Here is a 25,893-nt window from a genome sequence, read left to right on the forward strand (position 1 = left end):
GTCAGATTCTTTTATTTACCATGACCTTACTCACTGGAACAAATCCTAGATAAGCACTTTAAACTTTGGCCTAAAAAAAGAAGTGCATTATTATGTCTACTAAACGATATGAGAAACTCTATTTACTTCTGTCCTTTTGCTCCTCAAGACAAGTGTTTTGATTATCTCATAAGATTTTTTGTCCTTCTGAAATTACAATCGGCATTGGTTATTATTTGATAAGGCCACTTATACAAGATAGTATACACTGATCGGTCATAACATTAAAAACAATTGTCTAATATGACTAATAAGAAGTCGATTCTCCACTTGCCTTTAAACAGCTGGATAAAGCTAACTTTAAACGATTAATTTGAAGTTAGATAGCTAATGTTTTATTGCCCATTTAATCTCCTATAAGAAGACGAATTACCTACAATTACTTAAAATTACATAAGTAGCCGCGTTGGTTACACCAAAAACATTCTATGTGAGATAATAACTGATAAATATCTCACATGATGCTAGAAAGTAACTTAGCTGACCAGCTAGTTAGATAATGTCAGAAATATTCCAAGCACGCTAGACTCAATACTATGGCATCGAACGTACCATATGAATAAAGGCACTTAAGAATCTATGTAACTATTAGTACAATAAGAAGAATGGCCCCTGTAACCTGTTTGCCTGTTTGTGCACAAACATTCCAGCGTTTACATCGAGTAGATGTGAAACTGGAGAAAGGTTTGTGGATTTGAGCTCAGTGTTTAAGTCCGTTTAGCGTTAATTCCGCTGTTCTCGCATTTTCCTTGTTTCCTCTGAGGCATGAGGAGCTACACGTGAGGAAATGAAACGATGAAAGGAAACGAGGGTGAACAATTAAAGTTGCGCGATCCACCCATGAAGAGGAGACAATTCCATTTGGGGTTAAATAAGGTCGACCTGTTTGAGGGTGTCTTCTGCAGGCCGGAGCCAGCTCCAAAAGTCCCTCCCATTTAGAGGTGGTCCGGCCTGAAAGAAAACCAGTTTGGTGGAAAAACGCGCTTTCCAGAATCTTTTCGATAAAACAATAAATACCCGCCAGAATGTCAGAGTTTGTAGTTGAAACGCTCGAAAAGACGTTGGAAACTTTCATTCCTGACGCGGAACTCAAAGAGGTTAAACGAATTTTGTACGGAAAAGAACTCAAGTAAGTTCACAGCTGTGTGCTGATTTTGACATCCAGTTGCTAAACCGAGGGTATTTTCGATTACTAATTTCAAAATAGAATGTATGTATATATGTATCTATATGATATAAACTGGCGTTCTTTAGAGATATTTAACATACATTAATGTCACCGCAGTCTGTTAAACGTAGCTAAATGCAGCAAATGTAAATTTTCTGCTCTTAAGACATTTTAGTTATTCCACATAAGAGTGAGTGTAAATGATTGATCTTGAACTTTGGCTAGTCTCTGTACAAACAGCCTGAACTTGGTATGCGGTTTGTGCAATAGCTGGTTTTCATTATAGTTTGTTACAGGTTTAATGGCCTCTATGAATCGAGTGTTACTTACAATGAAATCACCTTTATTTTTTTTTATTTTTTTTTAATCTTGAATATAAAGCAGTTATGTTTGTTAGATGCATAGGAACTCTACCAAATGTTAGATCCTTATGTAGACTATTACAGCAATAACATTATTTATCGGTATTTGATCCTTACATGCTTTGGATAATCATCCAAGCATTGTATTCGGAATACTATTGTGTACGGAGTCCTCGTGTCCACGGAAGAAGTTAAGTTTATTTCGTTCGCGCGATTTACTTTATTCATACGTTATATACATACATTATATTTCCTGTTCTGGAATGATTCAAAGTATGCCTATATTTTGATTAATTTTATTACATCCCACAACAACTAAAATACGACTGATTGAGTTATATATATATATTTTTTTTCCATTTTTGTTGGGTTATATTTTATATTAACACGTTTTAGATGTATAAGTAAATATTTTTAAGTCATTGGCTTAAAACATGAACATTACGCTTTTTATACAGCTCTGTGTACTGGAAGTGGACAAATAATGGGGGGAATTACTTGCAGTATTTTCTACATTTATTGCTAAAAATGCTGCAAACTCATTACATTTACTAGCATCGAAGAATTCACTAGACATGCTAACCATCTTGAATCTGTCCCTTTATATTTAGGGAAAAAGGATCTGTGTGACACACATAAAACTTGGTAAAACTTGGGGTTATCAGAGTCACACGGTGAATGATGTTAAATTATTAGTTTGTACTCAGTTGAACTCTTAGCTGGCTTAAATTTAATTGTGTCTATTAAACAAAGTAAAAATGAATTGTAGGAAGTTGATTCTACCCCAGAAAGTAGTGGAGGCTGCACAGGAACGGGAATTTGACCTGCAGGGATATGTGTTCGAGGCCGCACCAGAGCAACTCAGGACACCTAGGATTGTCCGAGTGGGTCTCATCCAGAATAAGATCATTCTTCCGACCGATGCCCCTGTGCTGAACCAGGTAAAAAGAGCCACTCTAATCCCACAGATCAGTTTTGACCACACACCGAGAATCACTGAGTAAGCAGAATGGTTTTCTATAACCTGATCAAGCATATGATTTCATGTGTCTTACGTATTCATCTGCTCATGCTGTCTTTACTGAATTTTAACTCACTCAAATCTCTTTCTCGTAGATCACAGCTCTGCACAAGCGAGTGAGTGAGATAGTGGAGGTAGCTGCTTTTTGTGGAGTCAATATAGTCTGCTTCCAGGAAGCCTGGAGTGAGTAGCTACATAGATGTCATAGTGATAGTGTAATAAAAGTATATTTACTACCTTGAAATTCCTACTTGAAGGAATGTTTTAAATTCCCATTTTGATCATACTGCATTTCATTTGAAAAAAAAATCATTTCAGGAGACCATTTTCTGACCTCTGCTAAATTCTCACACCATATCAGTTAACTTTATACACTTTACTCGTTTTTGTATAATCTAATTTAATTACTATTCAGTAACTACCAAGCAGTGAAAACTACAAACCATGACCCCACCTTCACCAGTTTCCCATCTCATTGGTCTTTGTGCTCTTTTCATGTGGCCTAGATGTCTCCAAAATGCCAAATATAGCTGTATAGCATTGTGAATGATGTTATTGTTGTGAGGTATGTTTTGAATTTGTCAAAAATACTTATAACCAGGGGCACCACCCTAATTCTAGGGAAGTTTTATTAATTGTCATTAAAGAATAGTGAATGTTAGTTAATACTCACTCAGTGTCACTCTAAGGCAGAGACGTAAAATGTTTGGAGGAGTCATATAGTGCTGGTTAGAAAACCTCTTACAAACTGTTAGTAAATTAATAGAAAGTTTATTGACTACTCAATATCATAGGGTGTTGGGGAATTATAAGGCATGGTAGACAGACAGAAAACGCTCAGGAAATGAATAGAATTACAACAGAATCAGTAAACAAAATCCGGCAACTACTAACTATGCCTCAGAGATATGCTGTGGAATTCAGAACACTATTGGGTCCTAGATACCTAATTATTCAGACAGATGAGTTGCCTAATCTAATTATATAGGTGGGTAGTTATGATATCAGATAGCAAACTGACATCAAAGCAGAAGTGAAGTGAAGGACTTGCTTGTTGATTTGAGTTTCAGGTTCATGTCAACATCAGGCCATACACTGAATTGGATCACGTTGTTTGAATTTCAGGCTTTGTGAGGAATCATACTTAATCCCAATATTTTCAATGACTCTGCAACATCCTCGCGTATGTTGTAAATTGTTTGCTGGGACTCAAATGTTCTGCCATGGCACAGCTCCGTATGGAACTGCCCTCAGGTCTTGTAGGCCAGTTAAGATGCTGCCATAGGTGGTATCTATTGGCTAGCCAGACACTTCTGTAAATTATCTTGATGCTAAATTCTTGCTTTGATTTTGGGTCTTAGTTAGATTTGGAACTAATTACCACCGTCTGAACGACACTAACTCCTATTCTATCAGTAATGTATCTATGCTACTGGGTAAATTTAAACATTACATTTAAACATAAAAACATGAATGTGAATGTTTTTAATGAGCAAAAATAAGACCTATGCAGACAAAAGGAGTGCTTTAATAAGAATTGGACAAAGTAACAATTTTAAGCACTGGAGGTTCTGGAACTAACAATTCCACTTTTCCCTTATTCTCAATAGCTACTTTAATCTCTTCTTGGAGGAATAAGCCCGTTACCTTTACTATGTCCAGATTTTAACCAAATTTGGGAAGGTACATTAACAAGATTTATCTAACTCGCTTACATGAACATGAATCATGAATATTAATGTCTTTTATCTTATGTCTGGCTACAGTGGTTTGGATTTCTACCAAGGCATATTCTCTGAGGTTGCCAGAAATAAAATATAAATTTTAAAAATAATTATAAATTTCTTCTAATAACTTGATACCTAAGGAATGGTAGATCTGATTTCAATCTTAAGTCAAAATCTAATTTATTTATATAGTGCTTTTTATAACAGCCAGTGTCACAAAGTAGCTTTAAACATGTCTTAGTCCAAACCCCCAGTGAGCAAGCCAAAGCTGACAGCGGCAAGGAAAAATTCCATGAGAGTGTGAGGAGGAAACCTTGAGAGGAACCAAGACTCAAAAGTGGGCTTATCATCCTCTGGCCAACAATGAACACTACAATAGCAACAATATAAATTATAAAGAGCAAATTGGGAAGTGAGAGAGAAAGAAGCAATGAATGTCCATCCTGGATTTCTAGAAGTCTAGTCTGGGTTCGATGAGTGTGTTTGTCTGAAACCCATCTGGCAAGAAAAGACTGTCCAGGGTTAACAGCAAAGTGGTTGGCTGAGGTAGAGGTGGTGGCCCACAGCAGGGGGTCATGGTGGGAAGAGCCATAGCAGCTGAGATGGGTTGAGGCTTAGTAACAACATGATATCAGGAGCAGGTGTACCTCATCAGAAAAAGAAAATGGATTATTTGGCATGTCCAAGTACACAGGTGTGTAAATTAGGTAACTATAACATGCAAGGATGGACTCCAATAGAAAGCATGCGCCTGTGTCTGTTTTGCCAGTATTAAGTGAGAGAAGTGGTGTTTGTTCTCTGGTTTGGCTGAGACATTACTATCATCAGCATAGCAGCGGAAACTAGCACAGCATTTACATATGATGCCACCTAGAGGTGGCATATATAAACAAAAAATCAGGGGCCCTAGAACTGATCATTGTCTACATTTATGTTAACAAACTGGTGACTAGCAACTAAATAATATTTAAACCAGAAAGGGCTATTCCCCTAATCCCAACAGTATTTTTGAGTCATCAAATTTAAAAAAAATCATATCAAATAAAAAGTTGAGATTGTAGGGGTTTCAACTATTAATCCTTTACAATACATATAATTTATTATGCATCAATTATTAATCAGTCTCACTATATCAGTCTCAAATATTTTCTTAAACGTTTAACTAAAGAAAGTAACAATGATTTGATCCCTGATGGATTTAAATAACTGACTTTCTTTGATATTGGCAACAACCACAATCTGAATGATAGACAGACAACTGTTAGAATAAACGATACATTTATCAAACACAAATGCTCAATTGCAAACAGCATCAACAATCATTATATTTACAATTAAATTATTTGTGTGTGTGTGTGTGTGTGTGTGCATGCCCGTGTAAAAGAGGAGGAGAGTGAATTTCTGCATGTAGGTGTGTACACGCTCATGCAAGCGTAAAGATGTGAATAGTTGAAACGCTCTTTACCTCTGTCCATTAATGAAACAGTGCAATTTAGATAGTCTCGTGTTGATCTTTTTTTTATATATATTATCGTAGCTTGTCGTCTTCACTGAATTCCTCCATTCCTCTAAAATATGACATGGGCCAGGTGTACTGGGAATTGTCCTATTGGTACTAAAATCCAAGAATATGTGTTTTGACTGCAGTTTAACAAGAGGGAATTGATTGCCTTTGTTTCAGTCTGTGTGATTGCCTTCACAAGCTTGCTTGGTAATTTGGTGAATCTGTTGCTGCTGTAACATTGATCAGACAACAGATTCCACTGTTACTTGGGTTAATTATGAAATACAATTTTCAGCTGTTTGCTGATAACTCCTGGTGCTCCCTGGTGCTTAGGAAAGAAAGAACCTGAGGTAGAGATGAGAGCCCCACTTTTAGGTCTAATCTTGTTGCAGGAAAAACCAGAGAGAATTAAGTTCTATAGATCAAGGTATTTAAAGGATGCAAATTTCACAGGCGTGAGACAAACCCTCTTTTTTTTGGTGATGCAAGCTTGCTCTATGCGTTGCTGATGGTGCTGCCACCTTCTAGATTGGCATACCTACAAGATCTATGGTGTCATGATGCACTGTGATCAAGCAATATAAGCAAAGAGACATGACCCTGGTCAGAAGCCAACAGGTCATTAACTACTTTAATCAGTGCTGTCTTTGTACTGTGATGGGCTCTAAACCCTGACTGAAAGACTTCATGTATCTGGTTGTGATTCATGTATGAGCTTAACTGGTGAGCTATAGCTTTTTAATGGCTCTTGGGAATAAAGGGGAGGATTTGAGCGTTGACCTAGAGGTTGAGGTTAGATTTTTTTGATAAGTGGTCTGAGATGTTAGGAGTAAAGAATTCTTGTCTTTTTATTGGCATGGTTGTTTTGACCTCTATATAACTGCCCAATGCCCCATTAATACTCTGAATGTTCTCTATAATGTTCATAATTTTCTCATTGAAAAAACTGATGAACTCATTACTGCTATGTAATGTAATCTGAGCTGTGGTGTCAGTTTTATTCCTAGTTAGATGAACAACTGTACAAAATCAGAAAATTATACTATTTTTATTTTTATTTATGTAGAGAGAGAAGCTGTTTGAGCAGTAAAAAGTGCCTTCCTATACTTAAGTAGAGCTGAAAGACTTGCAGATTAGTGTGGTATTATTTATGTTCTTTCGGGTGTTCTGTTTTAAATTGCGAAGGTGATCATTATACCATGGTGCTAAATTTTTTGTCCCTATTTTTTTTTAAGTGGAATAACATCATTGAGTGTGCAGGGAAATGCTGACTCTAAGTATTCAGTAATGTCCCTAAAGGCCTGGCTGATTTCACATGTCAACAGTCTTCTTATTGGGTGGCTTCCTCAGTGGGGCAAACCTGTTTGACATGCATGTGGAAGGAGTGAGGTGCTCTCATGGGTGAGCCCAAGCTTGGCTATTTCACCATAATATCATCTCTTCACCCTGCTGCAAAGGCTGTGGTGATGGAGTTGAGGGCTCGTTAACTTCACATAAGGCATCCAGAATAGTAATGACTAAAAAGTGGCATTTGCAAGAAACTGCCATAATAGTAATAGTGGTATACTATGAAAAATTAGTATGTTTTGTCATAGTACACGATAACAAAACATTATCATACTAATTCACCTGCGCATGTCCATGATTAAGACAATAGTTCTCTCACGAGGTCAAAATTTATTAATAACAATTGAAACATATGGCAAACTGAATTTGAATATCACTCATAAACACAAATGCCCTGGCAATCATCAGATACCCAGCAGGCACAATAAGTTGGCATAGAGAAGGCATGGAAGCTGCTGACTTTAAGACCAGAAAACTCAAAGTGTGTGGTACTCCACCCAAGACCCAACATCCAAAAGCTATATGCCAGCTGGAAGGAGTGGGGGAAAGTGTTCTAGAAAGTCTAAAATCCACTGTCTGGGATGAGACACATGCATCCTAGCATTGGAGTAGAGGATATGCCAGGATAAGTGACTGCATGGAATGTATCACCAACAGATAGCAAAAGAGGCTTATTTAAGACAATCATACCAGTCGATGGAAAAGACAGGATCATAGAGGGGCATTAAGCAGTCATGACAGTGAGGAGAAAAGATATGACCACCTAATGAAATACTGAGACAGGAATTGTGTGTGTATATACAGTACTGTGCAAAGGTTTTAGGCATGTGTGAAAAATGCTGTAAACTAAGAATCCTTTCAAACATGGAAGTGCTAATAATTTAATTTTAATCAATTAACAAAATGCAGTGAACGAACAAAAGAGAAATCAAAATCAAATCAATATTTGGTGTGACCACCCTTTGCCTTCAAAACAGCATCAATTATTCTAGGTACACTTGCACACATTCTTTGAAGGAACTGTGCTGGTAGGTTGTTCCAAACATCTAGCAGAACTAACCACAGATCTTCTTTGGATGTAGATTTCCTCAAATCCTTCTGTCTCTTCATGTAATCCCAGACAGACTCGATGTTGAGATCAGGGCTCTGTGGCTCATACCATCACTTCAAGGGCTTCTTGTTCTTCTTTACGCTGAAGATAGTTCTTAATGACAATGGCTGTACGTTTGGGGTGGTTGTCCTGCTGCAGAATAAATTTGGGGCCAATGATACACATCCCTGATGGTACTACATGATGGATAAGTATCTGCCTGTATTTCTCAGCATTGAGGACACCATTAATCCTGACAATCTCCAACTCCATTTACAGAAATGCAGCCCCAAACTTGCAAGGAACCTCCAGCATGCTTCACTGTTGCCTGCAGACACTCAGTACCGCTCTCCAGCCCTTCAGCGAACAAACAGCCTTCTGCTACAGCCAAATATTTCAAATTTTGACAGTGCAAAACACCTGCTGCCATTTTTCTGCACCCCAGATCCTATGTTTTTGTGTGTAGTTGAGTCCCTTGACCTCGTTTGCATGTCGGAGGTATGGCTTTTTGGCTGCAACTCTTCCATGAAGATCAGTTCTGGCCAGACTTATTCAGACAGTAGATGGGTGTACCTGGGTCCCAATGGTTTCTGCCAGTTGTGAGCTGATGGCACTGCTGCACATCTTCCGATTTTGAAGGGAAATAAGCTTGATGCATTTTTCATCTGCTGCATTAAGATTCCTTGCCCAACCACTGCCCATTTCTTTGTGCTTCTTCAAAAGCGCTTGAACAGCACATCTTGCATCCCCAGTCTGCTTTGAAATCTTTGTCTGGGATAGCCCTTGCTGATGCAGTATAACTACCTTGTGTCTTGTTGCTGTGCTCAGTCTTGCCATGGTGTATGGCCTGTGACATGGAACTGTCTTCCTTAACCTCACCTTGGTAGCAGAGTTTGGCTGTTCTTCACCCAGTTTTAAGCCTCCTACACAGCTGTTTGTTTCAGTTAATCACTGTTTCGACCTACATGTGAAATTGATGATCATTAGCACCTGCTTGGTATAATTGGTTGAGTCAAAGTCCTGACCTGAATCCGATTGAGATGCTGTGGCATGACCTTAAAAAGGCGGTTCATGCTCCAAAACCCTCCAATGTGGCCGAATTACAACCATTCTGCAAAGATGAGTGGGCCAAAATTCCTCCACAGCATGGTAAAAGACTCATTGCTAGTTATCACAAACGCTTGATTGCAGTGTTGAACATTTTCAGACCATCAGAAATAAGAATTTGTTTCCAGGCATTTTAATACTAATGGACACTGCATTAATGACACATCTGTTTGTATTCCAGTTGTTGCTATGGCAACAATGAAATGAGGAATCGCAAAGAGAAGGAAATGATCTACACTCTTGGGACTTTAGAACCCTATGGAATGAATGTTATGATTTAAATGTATAATTCTTATAAAAATATAAACAGGTTCCCCCTCCTACAAATTCAGAAGCACTTTGCTTGCACAGCTGATGAAGGACCTGTCTAAATTGTTATGTTTCTCTTGAAACCCTGTGTGTGTGTGTGTGTGTGTGTATATATATGTGTGTGTATATGTATGTATATATATATATATATATATATATATATATATATATATATATATATATATATATATATATATATATATATATATATATATATATATAAGGTCCCTTTTTTCTGAACAGTGTGTTGGGTTTCCCATGCATAGTGAAGTTTTGCGATATTGGCAATGACAGCTTGCCAAACCATACATATTTATGGATTTTTTTTAATTTTTATGGAATTTATTTCCATTCAGCTGGCTTTTAAGTACCTGTTTTACCATGTGGATGACCTTAGATGTTGTTGTCTTTTTGGTTTCTGTAGAAACCAAACAGACAGCAACTTTATGGGTGTCTTTGAAAATAAATCCCTGTCATTCTTAGGAATGCCAGAATGCTATTGTTTTGTTCTCATTTCTACTGTTTTTATGCATATGTTTAAAGTACATTTGCTTACATGGCCAGACTTGATAAACAGACAATCAATCATATAAATGTCTAATTATGAAGCTTCTAAAAACTAGAATATAGCAGCTCGTTGAAGAGTGGACTTAACATTCTATAAGCAACAGACTCACAACAACTTTCTAAAAATTTAGTAAACAAAATCAGATTTAACTTTGCAGAGGGTCCATTCTGAGAGTGACAGTTTGTCTATTATTAGAATTTTGCTTTAAAAAAATAACCCTAGCATGGAAAAATGTGGAATAACTACTAAGTTTTGTATTTATTCCTACAGCAATGCCTTTTGCATTTTGTACAAGAGAGAAGGAGCCATGGACAGAGTTTGCTGAATCTGCTGAAGATGGTTTCACCACACGTTTCTGTCAAGAGGTGAGAAGGCTAAGTATACTCAATAAAGGAAGAATTGGTCAAATAAAGTGGTTGTAATATAGTATGTTATTAGCAGCACCCAAATTCTACAAATGAAAGCAAAGTGTTAAAGTTCTGGATGATTTGTGCTGCCACTCTATTTCACTGAACTGTACTAGCTTTCAGATGTTGGATCATTTTAATCTGTTACCTGTGTACTGTATTTTATCCCCTTGTGACTGAGTAAATGACTGTGACCTGTTCCACTGCTTGGGGCTTCTCCTGTGTTTTTAAAATTTGTTCAGTTACATTTTGTTAAATGAAGTTGAGTAACTAAGGCTATGTTAATGTTATGTTAATAGTACTAACAAGAGGCTAAAGCCCAACATGGTAATAATGTATACCATTCATATCTAGAGCCTTATTTATTTATTTATTTATTTATTTATTTATTTATTTATTTATTTAATAGTTGGCAAAAAAGTATAACATGGTGGTAGTGTCTCCCATTCTGGAAAGGGATGAAATCCATGGAGGCACTCTTTGGAATACGGCAGTTGTAGTGTCCAACACTGGGCAGTTCCTGGGAAAGAGCCGTAAGAATCATATTCCACGTGTAGGAGACTTCAATGAGGTCAGTGTATCTGTTCCTTGCTCTGTCAATCATTTCATGTGACCAGTCACTCTTTTCATAGTACAACTGTCACATCCAGCAGAGAGTATATTAACTAAGATTTATTACATTTGAACATTTTTTAACTAAAACAAGTGTAGTTTTGAACAAAGTATAATTTTCAAAACATTCCGCAATGTACTTTATGGGAAAAAAAAGGTCAAAATACCTAATTTTAATGTTAAGGTCAGTTGGCATATTAACCCTCTGATTGTGTTCTGGTCAAATTTGACCAATTTATAGTTTTCCGCTAGAATAAATATGGATTATTTCATCTGATTACCATATGATTTGATGAATTTGCCCATTTAGGTCATGTGAACACAAAATGAATGATACTAGATTGAGAGAATTTTAGGTAGTTTATTCAATTTTGTCAGGATTAGTTACTCTGGCAGACTGGATGAGGCAAAAACTGATTGTGCCAGCACAGACCCATCAAGTCTAAAGGTATTCACAGCGCTTCACTTTTTTCCCCATTTTGTTATGTTACAGCCTTATTCCAAAATGGATTAAATTCATTTTTTCCCTCTAAATTCTACACACAATGCCCCATAATGACAAAGTGAAAAAAGTTTGTTTGGAATTTTTGCAAATTTATTAAAACTAAAAAGCCCAATAAATCACACGTACAGAAGTATTCACGGCCTTTGCTCAATACTTTGTTGAAGCACGTTTGGCAGCAATTACAGTCTCAAGTCTTTTTGAGTATGATGCTACAAGCTTGGCACACCTATTTTTGGGCAGTTTCTCCCATTCTTCTTTGCAGAACCTCTCTATGGGACCTTATACGGACAGGTGTGTGCCTTTTCAAATCATGTCCAATCAGCTGGATTTTCCACAGGTAGACTCCAATCAAGTTGTCAAAACAACTGACGGATGATCAGTGGAAACAGGATGCACCTGAGTTCAATTTTGAGTGTCATGGCAAAGGCTGTGAATACTTATGTACATGTGATTTTTTGGGTTTTTTATTTTTAATAAATTTGCAAAAATTCCAAACAAACTTTTTTCACTTTGTCATTATGGAGTATTGTGTGTAGAATTTAGAGGGGAAAAATGAATTTAATCCATTTTGGAATAAGGCTGTAACATAACAAAATGTAGAAACAGTGAAGCACTGTAAATACTTTCCGGATGCACATAGTTGTGCTCATAAGTTTACATACCATGGCAGAATTTGATTTTTTTTAAAAATATTTTTTCAGAGAATAATAATGATAATACAATTTTCTTTTATTCATGTTTAGTGGTTGGGTAAAGCCATTTGTTATCAAACAATTGTTTTTGCCCTTTATTAAAATCATAATGACAACAGAAACTACCCAAATGACCCTGATCAAAAGCTTACAAGTTTTGGCATGATAACATACACACAAGCTGACACACAGGTTTAAATGGTTACTAAAGGTAACCATCCTCACCTGTGATCTGTTTGCTTGTCAGTGTGTGTGTGTGTGTGTGTGTGTGTGTGTGTGTGTGTGTGTGTGTGTGTGTGTGTGTGTATAAAGAGTCAGTAAGTTACTGGGCTCCCGACAGACCCCTGCATGTAAAGCAAAAATAATTATCAAAGGATCTGCGGGAGTAGTTGAACTTTTATAAAATGGGTAAAGGATATAAAAAGATATCCAAGGAATTGAGAATGCCAATCAGCAGTGTACAAAATCTAATTAAGAAGTGGAAAATGAGGGATTCTGTTGAAACCAAGCCAAGGTCAGGTAGACCAACACAAATTTCAGCTACAACTGTCAGGAAAATTGTTCGGGATACAAAGAAAAACCCACAAATAATGTCAGCTGACATACAGGACTCTCTGAAAAAAAGTGGTGTTTCAAGATGCACAATAAAGAGGCACTTGAAGAAAAATGGGCTGCATGGTTGAGTCACCAGAAGAATGCCCTTACTACACCAGTGCCACAAAGCAGCCCGCTTACAATATACCAAACAGCACAGAGACAAGCTTCAAGATTTCTGGAACAAAGTTATTTGGAGTGATGAGACCAAATTGAACTTTTTGGCAACAACCGTAAACTCTACATTTGGAGAGGAGTCAACAAGGCCTATGATGAAAAGTACACCGTGCCTACTGTAAAAGGAAAGTTTGCACTCATCAGCCCGGAAGCTGCTGCGCATGGGACTTGGATGTTCCATCAAGTTCTCCAGTCAACACCTACCACAATTTGACTCTGAAAAATATTGTTGCTGATCCAGTGGCAGTGACATCACTGAGCCACTTACTGTGGCATTAAATCATGTTCTTCAAAGCCAAACACTTTGTTTCAATAAAGTGTACTGAGGCTTTTACAGTAATAAAGGTTTTAGCAAACAATATGTTATAATTGTAAAGAAAATAAACAACCACAAGTAAATTCTCTTGCAGAGGTTTTGCTTGCCATGTCATGAACATACTGATTTGTCATCTGGGCAAATTCCATGCATGCTGATTGGTTCCTAAAAGGACTTTTCGGAACATTTCACATCTAGGAGCATCTCTTAAAGACCTGCAACTTCTCTTTTCCCTTTTGAAAAATATAAAAGCACAAGTAAACTCCTCCTCCTTGTGTTCTAACATGTATTTATGTGCTAAGATGTCCTGTGGCACTTTGCAATGGGCATTATCCTTCCAACTGTCATAGAAATTATTGTGAGATTTTGGTGGCTGGTTTGGTTGGTATGTCTCTAGCAAGGTGAAGCATAGTCAGGAACCTCTCTGCTAGATACTCCTAGTTTATTACATATGTAAATAGTATATTAAATTGTTTAATTGTGTTTTAGCATTGTTATATAATTTCACCTCAGTTTACAGATGTGTGATAGTAATTGTCTCCCAGATAGTGAGTGTGGCTAAAAAGCAAATCTTCTCTTTGTGTTGTATTTATCATTTGGTACTGGTTTGCCCAATCCTACATTACATCTTCACATTGAGTAACATTTTGCATTTATAACATTTATAGTCACCATTGTCTCATTTCAGATCCAATGTGTTGTATTTTCTCTTCTGCTTATAATTAGTCTACGTATTATATGGAGGGCAACACAGGCCATCGTGTCTTTCAGACACAGTTTGGAAGGATAGCTGTGAATATCTGCTATGGCCGCCATCACCCGCTTAACTGGTTCATGTACAGCATCAATGGAGCGGAGATCATCTTCAACCCCTCAGCCACTGTGGGAGCTGTCAGGTGGGAAGCACTCACCATTACCCTTCTTCCAGAAGAGTAGGTTTATTTTATTCAGTTATTACAAGTCCAGACTTTTGTTACAGTGAACCAATGTGGTCGGTTGAAGCTAGAAATGCTGCCATTGCCAACCACTGTTTCACCTGTGCCATCAACAGAGTGGGCACGGTAGGTAAATTAATAAGGGATACAAACATGTATGCGCAAATTGTATTTATTATTGTACATCAGTGGCAGTGAGTTACCAGTGGTGTTCTTATTGCACACCAAAGGCATGCCAAAAATCATTACTCAAGGTTCAAATGAGAGACATATAAAAGGCTATAGTTATGCATATCATCACTAAGAGTCATAGTTATGATTCTCTACAGTAGAGTATATTAGCTCAGATAAAGAAAAGGGGGAAAAAACTCAGATTACTAAACAGGTTTTATAAATTCATTAACTGTAATATTCTACATACTATGATGTAATACTTGAGTGCACAAAAGTGTTTATATTTGATTTTGGGCCTGTCCTATATGTTTTAAGAAACAGTAATTAAAAACGCTTTGTACTTTTGCTCCACTATGTTTAGTGCTGAATGATATGAATGTGTAAGTTGAGTTCAAGCCAGTATCACTGCTGATTAAAGGTTTCATCATACACTCCCTCTCACTGCCAACTATTTTGGATATTTATAGTGAGAATTATTTATAGCCAATATTTATAGTGAGAATTATTTTATATGAAGTGCTCTATATTTGTTACTTGTTCATATGATCTGCTTTACATAGAGTATCAGTGCAGCAAAATAATTACATAATTTATCTTCCTTCTCAGGAGTATTTCAAGAATGAATTCACATCTGGAAATGGGAAGAAAGGTATTTTTCAGCAGAGGTCTCAGAGGTCTATTAATGTCACATGTAGTTGACTAATTGCAAGTGCTAATTGCAAGACATGACAATGTCTACAGTAAATTAGTACTGCAACAGATAATCTCAACAAATGTTTATTATCCATATGTTACTAGTGTAATGGTAATAGTTGAATTAGTGACTGGTGAGAAAAGGTCAGTTGGCAACAAAGGAAAAACCTTGTGAAAGCCTGGAAAGACAGCTGACAGGAAGGAATAGACTCTACTGGGACTGCCATGGACTCATGGACTCATGGTTATTTCCTGTCAAGAAAATGTGTAGGCACAATGAGACAGATAGCAGCATGTAAGTACAACAGGCAGGGAACCCAGGCTTTCCGGGATGTTTGGAACGTTGTAGTATGATCTGGCAGCAGATTCAGTCAGCAATGGAGGGCAGGGATATACATGTGGTATTTTTGGATCTTGTTAACGCCTTTGGCTCAGGGCCATACAGTTTGTTTGGGATGGTGTTTGGGTTCTTTCAGGTACTAGGCTAGTGAAAGCCTATTTTAAAGATACTGAATTATGCTTTAATACAGAGAGATTTACCACATCTTGGCAGCATATGGAAATGGGTATAATGGCAGGCTGTACAATTTCACCATTGGTAATTCCCATGGCAATGGAAGTGAAAATTAGGGCTTCCATATGAGTTGTTGATGGAGAGAAATGGCACGAGGTGCTCAATTCCCTCCTTTTGGAGTATACATAGATGATATGACAACACTTGCAACTATTCTTCCATTTACTTTACGTAGTTGCTTGGCAAGTTGAGTGATAATGCTAAGTGGGCAAGGTTAAATGTTAGGCTTTGTAAATACAGAAGTCTCTATCATTAGAGGAAAGCTTGTGCAAGAAAAGTTTAGTAAGTTGATTTCCTCTACATTGGAGAAATCTGTAAAAAAAAAACAAAAAAAAAAAACTTAGGTAGATGGTAAGACAGCTTTTAATAATAAAGAGCAATTTTTTAGCCCTGAGAAAAGCTAAGATTTTGGTGTCTTTGATTTGGATTGTTGCCTTGTAAGAGATGGCCACTGAGTCTATGAAGATGGTTATTATGGTTATTATTATTAAGTGTAGAATTAGAGAAGGTTGTGAATAAAACCACAAGGAAGTGATTAGGTGTGCCTTGTATATGTAGTGTGGGTCGGTATGGAAAAGGAATGCTATAACTGCCGATGACAAGTTTCGTAGAGGAATTTCAATGTAATAAGGTAAATATTGAGATAACTTTGTTGAGTTCACAAAATGTGGCACTAAAAGCGGCTTCTCCAGCTGAAAAGCAGGAAGAAACTGGAATCCATGAGAGTCAGCTGAGAGAGCTCTAGAACACAGACACGTCAGGTACAAAATGGGAGGGCAGGGTTAGGCTATGGTGATTCGTGGAAGGCATTCAATATGGTGGCACTACCGGAAAGGAGGCAGATGATTACTACCTTTATTTGAGAGCAGGAAGAGGATGGCAGGTGTGCAGCAGTGGCCACTCAAGGAAAACACTGAAGGAGTCAGTCATTGTGGAAGTGGAAAGATGTTGAGAAGTGAAAGATAAGTTGATGAGGCTTAGTGTAGATGAACCCAGGTAACATAAATTTACCACTGGTAAAGACATCATGGCTATGATGTCTTTCCCACACCTAGAAAACCTTTTCAGTGGGTAGGTGAAGATATGGGCTGTAAAATATGTATAAAAGTTAAATCTGTCATAGGGATATTATAAGTGGAAGCATAAGCATGTTTGTTGGATAGTAGATCTATAGAGGTTAAATCTCTTCCATCAAAAAGTGGGAACGACTCTATTAGGTTTGTGAAGGAAGTGCAGAGTGTCAGTGATTAGACACAAGTTAGCATTAGCAGTAGATGGGATAAAGCCAAGACTAGAAGTTGGCAGCGGATGTAAATAGGCAACTTCCACGGTGTATTGTAGTAATTGAGGGTCAGCAAATAGTTTACTGAGCTGACTAATCCATTTGAGGATGTAACTGAGGAAGCCTTTGAAAGAAAGAAGGTGAAATTCACAAGCTTGATGGCTGAGGTAAGGGAATATGGTTGTTGGGACATATTAGGCCAGTAGAGATAGGAACTAGAGGATTTGTGGGTCTGGGTTGCTAGATCTCACTGTTGAGCCTTCTGGAGATGTCACAGGTTTAATTCAATGAAACACTGGAGAAGGAGGGTGCCTACTTGGCAACCGCACTGAAAAGCCTGTGATGTAATGGCCTCCAAGGTGGTTTAACTGCTGTTATGTAGAGGGAAGGTTAGCTAGGTTAGCTTTATGTAATCCCTAATGTCTTGGAACATGTAAGGATCATCTTGATGTGTATAATTGTATTCACTGCTATTCCTGCGGTTGCAGCACATCATGAATTTGGTCACTTTTATGGCTCCAGCTATGTGGCTGCACCTGATGGCAGTCGGTCTCCAGGACTATCTAGAACTCATGATGGGTTACTGGTAGCAGAAATAGATTTAAACCTAAACCGTCAAACGGCAGACAAGTGGAACTTCAAGGTGAGTTAGGAAACACAAACTACATATTTGAGATCTATTTGAATTCCAATAGTTGTATAGCTACTATTATTTTATAGACATTTCTTTGTAAAAGAAATTTGTAAATTTTTGTGATCTTGTAAAAAATGTTTTGTTTTGTTTTTTTTACAAAAATACCATTAGTGCTTAAAACATTTGTCAGTGTAAGCAATAGAAATGGAAATTATCTGTAACATTCTACCAATGTCGACAAAATTTTCCATTTTTCCATTTAACATTAGTGGTATTTGTCAATATTTGAGATTTTGCAAAACAAACACAAAAAAACCCACTGGAAATGTTTGTCGGGGAAAAATAACACATTTACAGATACATGTCATGTAATGGGACAGGATTACAGATAGCCTAAAGTGATTAGGACAAGATTAATGTTTCTTAGCCTTGCTCATCAAAAACACGTCTTAACAGGAAATGAATGCTGCCACATTTCAGCATTTACAATGACAAGGCCAAGTGTCTACACTACAATAGCTAAAGCCATGGCACATCCTGTGCAGTTATTGGGAAGTGCTCAAAGAGTGCTCTAATACTGAAAAGAAAAAAAAAAGCTCAGTTAAAAAGAAAAACACTGATTTTATAGTACTTCAGTATATAAAGAAGGCTGAAGGCATCCACCCTACCCAGGACTCAGACCCAGGTATGATAGGAGGTAAACAAGAGCCAACTCTCTGGCATAGCAGTCAGAGGATCCATTTAACCTTCCTAAGTGACCATCACACACTATTTCCCCAGGGTTTGGCTTGGTACTGATTTAAAAGGTTTATGAACGTACTGGTTCTGAAACAAACATACTGCTATATCAGCTGTTAATGCCAATAATTTCACAGCCATCTCATTTGCACATTAATAGGCTAACTTTGCTATAAGCGGGCACATAATTATTATGCACTGGACAATGTTTAGCAGCTGCATGAGTCTGTCGATCTTGTGTTATGGCCCTTATCAGTTAAGGAAAAGATAGCCAAACGTACACAATTTGCAAGATATATGAAATTTGAGATGGAAATGCCAACATTTTTCTCAGCAAGCCAAAACTTATGCAACAACTGTTTTGTTTTTTGCCAGAAATTGTCATCACATTTTTAGCACTAAATGTCAGTTTGATGGAAACAAGCTGCTGAGCAAAAAAATTGCAAATGTCTTTTCATTATTTATTTATTTTTTTTTTATTTTAAGGACAGATTGACATAAGGTGAAATCCAGGACAAAGGTCCATTTAAGACTACTCTGTTTGAATATCCGTGTCAAAAATGGCTGCATTTCCTCCATTTCTGAATTATGACTTTTTCTCCAGATGACCGGGAGGTATGATATGTATGCAGATGAGCTTACCAAGGCTACTCAGAATGACTTCAAGCCAAATATTATCAAGGAGTAAACTAAACTTAAACTGGTCCTAAAATGACTGGAACCTATTTTCTGCCAGTGGTAACCAATAAAGGATGAAATCGGTGGAAAATCTTTGTTGGTACCCGAGTGAATATACATTTTATTTGTATTTTCACCAATTCAATTGCAAATGATTGAATTTTAAGTGTACTGTAACTACAAATCAAAGACAAACACCACATTATTAATGAAAAGCTACATAATTATTGGAATTAATTTTTTTTAATTTTTTTAATTTTAAAGTTTTACACATTACCAGTTCTCGTGCATTAAAAATTGAAAGTTGAAAGCTTTCAGATTATAATTGAAGAATTTTACATTTATTTATATTTAATACTAATTATGTTCTGCCAATTTAATCTATCCTAGCCATTTACTCTGCAGTCCATAAGAAGTGTCCTTTAAAAATAAATGGAGTAACTGCCTTTAAGAGGCTACTGTTCATGGTACTCTTTCAAAGCAATTTTAAAAAAGAAAATTGAGAACAGTGGTGAACAGTAAAAGCTAAAGTAGAAACACTCAACAGTCAGCCTTAGCTGTGGATTACATTGGTGTATTAATGAGGACTGTACAGTACAGGAGTTATGCTTTTCTCAGCAAAAAAACATAAAACTTTAGGAAAGAGGTGCATAGTGGCCTTGCTGTGTAGTACTCCACTGTACTCTTCCTTTACTGAAAGGTGGGTTTTACTATAGTGCAGATGTTCTTGATTCATTTCTCATGGACCCTCAGCTGGTCCACATGCATGTTTTGTTCAAGCACTTAAAACACCCTTGAGATTGAGGTGATCAGGAGTTTTGCAGCCCTGGCTTAGTTGGTTGATGCATACTGGGACCTAGAATATAGATTGGGTAGGCTTCAAGTCCCCCTTAAGCCTTGACAGAACTTCTAGTCTAGTATATACCTGTACAAAAGCTGTGAAGTACTGTTCTGGTAGGTAAGGCAAGTTTATTTAAATATAGTACTTTTCATACATAGCAGCAATTCAAAGTGCATCAATAACTAAAGATTAGTTATTGCAAGTTGAAGTGATGGAAGTCTCATCCAGCAAGCAATTTACCTGCATTTTTGAAAGTCTCTCTTTTAATGGCAATTAAAATTATACTAAAATATGGTCACATTTAAGGCACTTGGTACATTTATTCCAGTGTCAAGTGAACAGACCAAAGAGCAGTGAAGTAATCACCAACACAGCCACAACTCTTCTTAAATGGGCTCATTTATCCAATATGTATATTTTGAATACAAAGATTGAGCTTGTGTCACATACAAAACAGATGAACAGACTGCAATTAATTCTAAAAGAATAATACAAATGTTTATTGTAGAGTGAAATGCTTACATAGTGTAGCTTGCTAATGAACATTTGTCGATCATTTGTCTATGACCTAACCTGGCCCTGAGTTTATTGGAACAACAGAGACTAACTCTTTTTCCATTTGTGGTATACATCTTGAATTATTTCTCCTCGAATGAAAATGAAAGCCCGAGATGAGTTATACCACCTATTATTTTCCAGTAGTGCAGCTATATGGTACAAAACTGCAGCCAAGCTAACCAAATTCCCCATAATGAATTAGATCAACTCTCCTTGTAGATGAAAAGAATGTCCTCATCTGTTCCATAGCTCACCCTTGCTTCTTCAAAATTACTAATACTTGTGCAGCACACACCTGTAAATCAAACAGATTGCCTGTAAGTCACTGAGGCATTCCAATTAGTTACTTGCACAATAAAAAATTGAAGTTTCTTCTTGGACATTACATTTTATAGAGAACAATATTGTTCATCTATAATATTAATACAAACCCTTATGGTTTGTATTTTCAGAATTTTAAACATAATACCTAAATTGCATAAAGACTTAGTTAACAGTTAGTTAACAATTTTTATTATTTATTTATTTATGGTTAGTTAACAAAACAAAACCCCACAAAACTGGTTTATAGCTTCTTTATCAGTACGACTGTAGTGCTAATGACATGGAGTTGGGGCTACTATAGATAAGAGTCCTAAAAACAAATTACCACTTCACACTCAATGAACAAAGGTTAGTCTCTCTTCCTTCAACTGAAAGTTGGATGGCACTAATTTGTGTGTTCACTCTTATATACATGCAGTACTCACGATCAGAGTAGGCCGGATTATTATAGAAGATGCTTCCAGTGGTACGATTAAATCCACATACTACCACAAAGTGACCCTGGTAGTCAGGTTTCCTACAGAAGCACTTCTGGCCCACAGGGAGAAAGCAGCAGTATTTGACAGGAGTGGAGCAGAGTTCACACACCAGCATTACAGCATTAACCAGTACAATGGCCACATGACCTTGGTGCAGATGGGCCTGGATTTCCTGAACAGTTACAGAACTACAGACAAAAAAATGGAGATTTTTGTTGTTAGGATGTTTTTCACACTTGGTAGCAATATAAATCACCATTACCAAGATCAACTTCTGTTCTGGGTGCCACATATCTACAATGGAACTGGTATGACCATGGATTGATGTGTTTTTAATATTCATGCTCAAAAAGGTGCTCACTGTACCGTTTTTTCACTACTACTCCTTTGCTCTCTGCTTTCAGAAAAAGTTCATTTACTCTTTCTTCTTCCGTGTCAAAATGCTTTTTGTAGAATGACTACAACAGCAAAAAAAAATCCAAAAACAGAGTATTAACACTTATTTACAGTTGGATCACAATGCATAATTTTATCTACCCTTTGTCATTATTTAGTTGTCATGGTATTCTGGTTGTACAGGACGACAGTTAAACAAACAAACAAAAAACTTTTTACCAAAGAATCATACAGTGTAACATGCTGTCCAGTGCAGACAATATTTTCTCGCTGTCACCACTAAGTTATGATACCTACCCTGTGCCACATAGATTCATGATTTGCTAGCCTAACCCTCATACCAAATTGGGTTTATGAAGGCACTCATAAATGGCTAATTACAGTGGATATAAAAAAGTCTACACAGCTGTTAAAATGACAGATTTTTGTAAAGTACAAAATTAAACCAAGAAAAATTGTCAGAACCTTGTCTACCTTTGTGAAACCTAGAAATTAAAGTGAAAACCAATAAGATTCATTTTAGGTGGGAAACAAATTATATATATATATATAAAATCACAAAAAAAAAAAAACCTGTTTACATAAGTGTGCAAACCCTAATATAATAATATAATACTTGGGAATGTGTATAGAATAGACTTGAGAATCAACCAATTAAATTAACACTCATGTTAAATACTAAATAGTTGCATCAAGTAAAGTGACTAACTAACCCCAAATAAAAGTTCAGCAGTTTCAGGTAGCTTACAAAGCAGGTATGATGTCTCATTGCTGAAAAATATAAATCAGGAGAGGGTTACAAAATGTTTTCAAGGTATTAGATATACAATTGAACACAAGTCGATAAAGTATGGCACAACAGTGTGAACCGGATGGTATGTCCCATGTCCATATTGTGTGTTATGTGTGTGTTTTACAATTTAACAATGTCCTTCTAAAACTGAAGGTTGCCAAAAGGCATTAAATAATTGTAACAATTTCTGGCAAGAAGTGTTTTCTTTTTACATGTGACAAGCTCCTGAATTGTTCATATGCTGGGGCACTGGGATATGGTGGCAAAATGGAAGCCTTTTTTAAAAAAAACAAACAAACAAAAAAAACACATACATCCAAGCCCAGATAAAGTTTGCAGAAAAACATACAATACATCCAATCTCACAAAACCAAGTGGAATAAAGTGTTTTGCTCTGATTAGGCCAAAGTATTTTTTTGGCCATATTTTGGCCATAATACCAGAATATGTTTGCCTTAAAAATGGCAAAAATCATGCTTTTGAGGCTTTAATCAGGATGGAAGGACATTGAATAGCTCCAAATACCAGTTATGGTGATGAAGATGTTTTGACACTTGAACTTGAGATGAAGAGGAATTTCACCTTTCAGCATGACATCAACCTAAAGCACACCTTCCAAAAAAAAAAAAAAAAAAAAAAAAAAAAATCAAAGTTTTGGCCCAGGCAGAACTGTGCATGAGATATGCCCAGACAATTTGACAGTTAGCAATATCTTCCATTCTTCCAATATCTTCCATTCCATTCCAGTCAAGATGTGACAAAATGATGTACTTATCTAAAAATAATGTGATATAGGTGCTTAGTTTGAGGGTACTTAAGTATTAGTTTAGGGGTATGCCCACTTAAGCAACCAGATTACTCAACACCGCTTCCCTTTTTTTCTGCATAAAATGATTTTTATTGTTTTTGATTTTTAGGTTTCAGGTTCACTTTTTAGGTTTTCAGTTTCACTATAAAAGGTAGAAAATATTCTGACATGATTTATCTTGGATTCAGTTTTTTACATCACAAAAACCTGCCATTTTAAAAGGGGTGGTAGACATTTTATATTCAGGAGGCAAGCAGTAGGAAAGACAACATTGTGCAGCGGGGGCAAGTGTGTCCAGCACCACAGTTGGGAAAACGACATCTAATTGTTACCCAGCATTACACTTACACACTAGTTATGTAAATTCTGCAACATGTGGTTCACCTGATTTCTAAAGCCCTTATCTACTCCTAAGGTCTGCGTGCAGAAGCAATGCTTAACGTCTAGCTGACGCATAAGATATGCGAGATCGATAGTCCACACGCTTTCCGTCAATTTCAGATCCCAGCAGGCTTCCTGGAATTCTTCCTCGCTTACTGGATGAAGATATCTGAGCAATTTGGAAAAGTAGTATCAGTGAGGTATAATGAAACACGCTACTTACACGAAGACTTGACAATTAGCACTTACTTTAACACCATTCTCGAACACGCCAAACCGCAGTCCCAATGATATAGCTGCCGGATAACCGGTACATTTAAAACAACAGCATCTACCAAAAAAAAACAAACCCAATAAATTTAAGATTAATTTGCCATTATACATTCACTAGCTACAAAAGTCTATAACCTAGGTTAACGTTTTCGCCAGCGAAACCAATGACAGCATGCTAAGGATACCATGAAGCAGTTTTTCTCTTGCAGATACTTGTTAGTTGGCTAGGTATCTAGCTAAGCTAGGTTATCCAACCTATTTCTCTTGTAGTAGTTTCGTGTTCCCAACGTTCCCAACTTGTTAGAAACGGATATCGTGAGCTGCTAATTAAAGCTATTCCTAATTTCTGGTTACCGGTGACTGGCAGACATCAGCCTAGGGTCACGAGAGCCCTTCAAATTAAGACATTTCATATAGTTAACTTACCTGTCATTACGTAGTGCGTCTATCTTCTGCAAGCAGCTAAGCTAGTCCTTCATTCGGTAAAGATTTTAATGAACTCCCTGTAGACTTCAGTAGCATAAGATAGTCATTAGAACCCTGTTTACCCTTACTTTAATTACTTAATCTTTTTATTTTGTACCAAGACATCGTTAAAAACTAGCTGGTCTCAGGAATGCATTAATGTATTAACGCAAAAACAAGCCTAATACGTGTCCTATGTAGCTAGCTGTGTACTTCCTCGTAGAAATGGGATATTCGACACCAAGCCACCGAAGCTCGTTCCACTATCGCAAACCACACTGATTCGACACAGTGTATCGAAGCTCAATTCACACTGATTCGACACAGTATATCGAAGCTCGCATCAAAGTTATCATGTGACTAGTGACGTCCGGCGCTTCGATGGTCACCAAAACTCTGGAGGGGGTCGGGGTGAGAGGTTGCAGGGACACGCTAGGTTCTCCACTCTATCAAAAGTTATATACTATATTGCCTTTTGTGACATTCTCTTAAATGTCTTTTAAATGTCTCTTAAATGTCTATTCAGTGCACTATATATCAATACTTGAAGCTCTATAAAATACACACATACCCCTATATGAGATTCTTGAAGTACACTTACTTTTGCACCCATGGCATGATTTACAGTCATTTTTACTGTAGGAATTTGGAGTAATGAGGTAGCAAAATCCTCTTAAATGTCTGTTCAGTTTCATATATGCAATATTTAAAGTTCTATACAATAAACAAATCAAATTCTTATCAAATCAATTTAGTACATTCTTGAAGTACACTTACTCTTGTACCCATGGTATGATTCACAGTCATTTTTACTGTACGAATTTGGAGTAATCGGGTAGCAAAATCCTATTAATATGTCTCTTTGGTTTCATATATGCAATATTTTAAGATCTATAAAATAAAATAATCAAATTGTTATCAGATCACGCCATTAAATTAATCAAATACACTTTCTCTTGTACTCATTGTGTGACTTTCTAATGTTTTTACTGTAGGAATTTGTAGTAATAAGATGGCAAAATCCTGTTAAATGTCTATTCGGTTCCATATATGCAATATTTGAAGCTCAATAAACTAGGCAAATCAAATTATCAGATCCCTCTGCTTGATTCTTTAAAAACACTTACACATGTGCCGAGGGTATGATTTTCAGTCATTTTTACTGTAGGAATTTGGAGTAATGGGATGGCAAATTTCTGTTAATTGTCTATTCAGTTCCATATATGAAACATTTGAAGCACTATAATGTAATGGCCTGAGTGCTGCCAGGCACAGAGCAGGATGCACAGACTCCCTTGAGAGAGACAGACATTTATTGAAAG

General features: G+C 36.8%; 2 protein-coding genes across 5 annotated transcripts; one reads left to right on the plus strand and one right to left on the minus strand.

The window, feature by feature from the left end:
* Positions 1-966: 966 nt before the first annotated feature.
* upb1 (ureidopropionase, beta) lies at positions 967-19,346 on the plus strand. 4 transcript variants are annotated; one of them, XR_014119888.1, is made up of 10 exons: positions 968-1,168; positions 2,339-2,510; positions 2,686-2,773; positions 10,513-10,607; positions 11,059-11,220; positions 14,272-14,441; positions 14,525-14,606; positions 15,261-15,303; positions 17,726-17,846; positions 19,180-19,346. XR_014119888.1 is itself a non-coding variant. In XM_027029162.3 (10 exons), the coding sequence occupies exons 1-10, from the start codon at positions 1,065-1,067 to the stop codon at positions 19,261-19,263; spliced, it is 1,110 nt and encodes a 369-aa protein (XP_026884963.1). In that variant the 5' UTR covers positions 968-1,064; the 3' UTR covers positions 19,264-19,346. The 4 variants fall into 4 exon arrangements, 3 of the variants coding, with proteins under 3 accessions (XP_081563727.1, XP_026884963.1, XP_026884962.1); XM_027029162.3 differs by having other exon boundaries at positions 14,317-14,441; positions 17,692-17,846; XM_027029161.3 differs by having other exon boundaries at positions 969-1,168; positions 17,692-17,846.
* Positions 19,347-20,475: 1,129 nt separating this feature from the next.
* On the minus strand, positions 20,476-25,524 carry gucd1 (guanylyl cyclase domain containing 1). Its single transcript, XM_027029160.3, has 6 exons — positions 24,533-25,524; positions 24,083-24,164; positions 23,837-24,002; positions 21,822-21,913; positions 21,402-21,643; positions 20,476-20,947 (listed from the first exon to the last, which is right to left on the minus strand). Exons 1-6 carry the CDS (start codon positions 24,537-24,539, stop codon positions 20,856-20,858), a joined length of 681 nt encoding a protein of 226 aa, XP_026884961.1. The 5' UTR covers positions 24,540-25,524; the 3' UTR covers positions 20,476-20,855.
* Positions 25,525-25,893: the final 369 nt, after the last annotated feature.

Source organism: Electrophorus electricus, chromosome 25, assembly GCF_041902795.1.
Source record: "Electrophorus electricus isolate QZ-2024a chromosome 25, ASM4190279v1, whole genome shotgun sequence".
Taxonomy (NCBI): Eukaryota; Metazoa; Chordata; class Actinopteri; order Gymnotiformes; family Gymnotidae; genus Electrophorus; species Electrophorus electricus.

Bases quoted from the DNA above. Each gene is read 5' to 3' on its own strand.
- upb1 (XM_027029161.3), top strand. From the start codon at position 1,065: ATGTCAGAGTTTGTAGTTGAAACGCTCGAAAAGACGTTGGAAACTTTC. The intron at 10,608-11,058 runs GTGAGAAGGCTA...TTTATTTAATAG, and splicing joins CCACACGTTTCTGTCAAGAG to TTGGCAAAAAAGTATAACAT. The intron at 15,304-17,691 runs GTATTTTTCAGC...CTGCGGTTGCAG, and splicing joins ATCTGGAAATGGGAAGAAAG to CACATCATGAATTTGGTCAC.
- gucd1 (XM_027029160.3), bottom strand. The intron at 21,914-23,836 runs GTGAACCACATG...TTGCTGTTGTAG, and splicing joins ATAAGGGCTTTAGAAATCAG to TCATTCTACAAAAAGCATTT. The intron at 20,948-21,401 runs GTGAGTACTGCA...TTTGATTTACAG, and splicing joins TAATCCGGCCTACTCTGATC to GTGTGTGCTGCACAAGTATT.